At 30.9% G+C, this 3,902-nt stretch overlaps 1 protein-coding gene across 1 annotated transcript in view; it reads right to left on the minus strand.

Moving 5' to 3' along the window:
- LOC106681093 (2-oxoglutarate dehydrogenase-like, mitochondrial) overlaps positions 1 to 3,902 on the minus strand; it is a gene marked incomplete at its 5' end in the record, with an annotated part of 36,722 nt that overhangs the window by 30,500 nt on the left and 2,320 nt on the right. Inside the window, 2 exon segments of the mRNA XM_067045399.1 lie at positions 29 to 173; positions 1,720 to 1,886. Coding sequence (XP_066901500.1) covers positions 29 to 173; positions 1,720 to 1,886 — 312 coding nt within the window.

A 3,902-nucleotide genomic window follows, 5' to 3' on the forward strand; every position in this document is an offset into this window, starting at 1 on the left:
ATATTAATAAATTAAAATTAAGACGTACCTTATTTGCTATGAGATGTTTCATGTAAGTTGCCGCGAGAGGAGCCTTTTCGTTCGTTATCAACTCCTCCATGAGCTCTGGTAATGATAACTGCTTTATTGGGTAGCATTCTGGCTGGTTCACGATCAAGTTAACCACTATATCACTATAAAAGACTGATATTCTAATATTGTGAATATATGAAATTCATATAATATAATATATCATATCATAAAATATAATATACTGTAACTCGAAGATAAAGGATACATCCATTTTTTCGAATTAAGCATTATAATGCTATGTACAATAGTAAATTTTTATTTAACTGTTTTATAGGTATAGATAATTAATTTCCATGTCACTTGTCTGGGAGATACATAGAATTTAAAAAGATATTTAGTATACATTTAGGGTCGGTTACACCAAACTCCAGTAAAACTACGATTTGTATAACTTTTAGGTTAATAAATTTAGTAAAACTCTGGTAACTTTTTCTCTTTAACTGTTTTGTTAACAGGATTATCAAGGTTACTTGAAACTGAGATAACTACCAAACTCCGCATGTTTGAGGAAATTGGAACCCCTCATATTTGAATAGAAATTCAAGATTCCATATACAAAGTCAGTATGTAATCTGTATATATACTATGTATTATATTATATATTTGTAACTATAATTATATTTAAATAAAGAGGATTTGAAAATAAAAAAAGATTCCATATGAGAAATTTAAGGTGCTATCTAGTGGCAGAAATATGAGGTAGTAGGCTTGGGTAGCCATCTTGGCTTCTAAAACAGAAGAGAACAGAGAACGTCTCAAAAGCCACATTGTTTTCTGGCAGATATCTACAATTCACTATGAGTGAATAAACTACACCCACTCAGGCAGAGGGACGGACGGAAGGCAGGATGAAAGAGGAAAGAGAACACCACCGAATAACAAGTATTCAAGAGAAAGCAAAATCTCACAGAACAACCATCAAGTAACCTACAACATCTTTTATTTTATGTAATCCATAACCAAAATTAATTCAACTAATTATTGCCAAATGTATTTATTTGTCATTTAAATCATTTCAAGAATAAAGGCTATATTACTATTCATTGTTTATTTTAGAATCCAATAGATACAGTCCACTCCAAATGCGCATTCCAGCGGAACCATTAAATTGCAATTAATTTGGGCAATATCCCCCAACATTTGATACCAGGGAATATCTAAATTATTAACCGTAGTTCCTAATGATAATCTTAGAAATTGTAGGTCTAATTGAAATTAAAATTGCATAATTGCCCATTCAGCAATTATCCTGGCATCCCAACAAACAGACCGGCATAACGACAGGTATACATAGCAAAGTAGTATTGTAGTTATTTTTTTACAATCTATTTTTATTATATAATGTTATTTACCGCTATAAACTAAATAGATATAACAAGCAATTAAGTAAATCACCAATTACGAAGCATGCGGTCCTGCATAAAAAAAATCAAGAATAAAGAAAAGTAAATCTGGCTATATAATGCAACAATTTTTTGTTTTGTTTTTTAACAGACCCCCTGAAGATGAACTTCCGAAACGTCGGGAGTGTTAACAAACTGATGTAAAATTAAGAAAATAAAAAAGTTGAAGTTAGGACAATAATTCCGGAAATAGATTAGAAAAAATATGAAAGTAATTGCCTTGGAATAATAAGCTAATAAATACCGTTTGTGGGTGTTCTTGAAATCTGCAACTAAATGCATAACATTTATGACGGAATCAACATCTTCAGCTTTCACGTGGACGATTGGGGCTTTAAGAAAATCTGCAAATATTTTTAAAAATTTGCATTGGTTCTCCTTTTCTTGTTTCATTGATAACTCTTCTTCGACCTATAGAGAATTTGTTATTTATTTAGACATAGTATTTAATATATTATTAAATTTTTATTTATTAATATTTACAATTTGTCACAACCCTGAGCAATGAGTAATAGTGATAAATGATTCAATTCATACCAGAATTTAAAAACAATATATATAAATAAATAAAATCTCTATACGTATATAAACAGAAAGATAAATGAAATAAATATAATCAAATGAACAAATAAGAATGATACATGAATACATGAAGAAATAAGAATAAAATAAAATTAGTATAATTTTGAACTACTATAACAATAAAATAAAAGCACTAATCACATTTACAGAATAATGAACTTTCGAGGTGGATTATAGCAGGTGTGGCTAACAAGTCCATCGTTGATCGCTCGCGTTGTCTGAGGTGAAATTCCGTGTACCGTGAACTTTGAAGCGATGTGGAAGACAAAACTTTCTAGCAATAGTTTAATGGATTCTGGGAATTTGCTAAGGTCATACATTTCTAGAATTCTGACAGCCTGACATTGTCATCTCCGCCCACACTGCACAATATATTGTGTCATCGGACGCACCGCGTGGTCTTACTATAATTATCTTTGTCAGAATATACACATAATTATGATTCTTTGGTTAGAGACATGCAAACTCAGTCTTCCCATTAATGTTAAGGCAACATAATAAATTCTAAATCTGTCCTTATCTGAAGCTAGTTTTAATATTTAATTAATAAATATTGTCAATAATTATCCATGTTCTTTTAATTTCCCTCGACATGAGTTTTTTGGCCGTTAAAATAATCATTTTTAGTTTTATCCTATTTTTAATCATGGTTGTTTTTACGTCGGTTTGTAAGTACGTAGATATGCCGTATGTCTATATTTCAGTACGAGAAGTACTCAGCGAGCAATTGATAGATTAGCAAAAAGTAAGTCATATTATTCTTTCATCATAAATTTTACTGGCCGAAGAAACAAACAAACAAACAAACGCGAAAGTGAAATTTTGAAATCAAATTATTAGCCTGACAGTGCATTTTTATAATATATTTTTCATATTTACGAACAAAAGGTTCAACAACTTTACATTGAAGTTGATAAAAGTAAATACAAATCTATCTTGAACAAGTGTCGGAAAACTAAAACTTGGTTCTGGAAATTTGTTTTCATCACGAGCCATTATCTTGAAAACTTAATTAAAAAAATAAAAATTAGTTTTGAACATATATTTTACTTATCTACCCATACCTCACTAGAATTACAAAGGACTGATCTACATGACAATTATAAGGCCTATCTGGACATACGGAGTTGAGCTTTTGAGCTTTAGGGCTCAACTAAACCATCAAATTCTTCCCGAATCCAATCCTTACAGTCCAAAATCAAGTCATCCATTAGGACCTCGATACCTCATACGTTGCCGATTTGGCTAGAACCAGCTACCAATCCTTCCATGATAAACTTCCCAACCATCCAAATCCACTTGTTTCTAACCTGGCTTCTCCTTCATTACCTAATAATCTTCTTAGGCGTCTGAAAAGAAATTGGCCTCGAGATCTTCTCCTCTAGATATGTTATTGGAGTTCTATCAATGGGTAGATTCTCCACATGTTTGTATCATGTCACTATATCGCCTTCAGCAAATTTATTTGTTGTATATATTTTATACAGTTGTAAATAACAATAAATAAATTATTTAAAAAACAATTTAAAAAAAAAATACTGAAACACAGTGTAAAAACATAGTATACATTTCTTCTTTATCCTTCTCATCCCTTAGACTATACCTATGTAAGTTGATCGCGACACATTTTTAACATAAAAGTAAATCTCATTTAAAGAAAACTTGGCCACCCCTGGATTATCGGGTTCCACCGAGTATCAGTATTGAACCAAAGGATTTGTTTATAAGGTTTATATGGAATTTCGAGAATTTAGTCGTTATCAGGTCAAGAAGATAAGGGATATGAAGGTCATGGTGTAGTATAGAGTTAGTATTAAATATATTCTCAAATAGATACTTAACTGA

Source organism: Halyomorpha halys, unplaced genomic scaffold (genome assembly GCF_000696795.3).
Source record: "Halyomorpha halys isolate HHAL.00 unplaced genomic scaffold, Hhal_1.1 Scaffold308.1, whole genome shotgun sequence".
Taxonomy (NCBI): domain Eukaryota; kingdom Metazoa; phylum Arthropoda; class Insecta; order Hemiptera; family Pentatomidae; genus Halyomorpha; species Halyomorpha halys.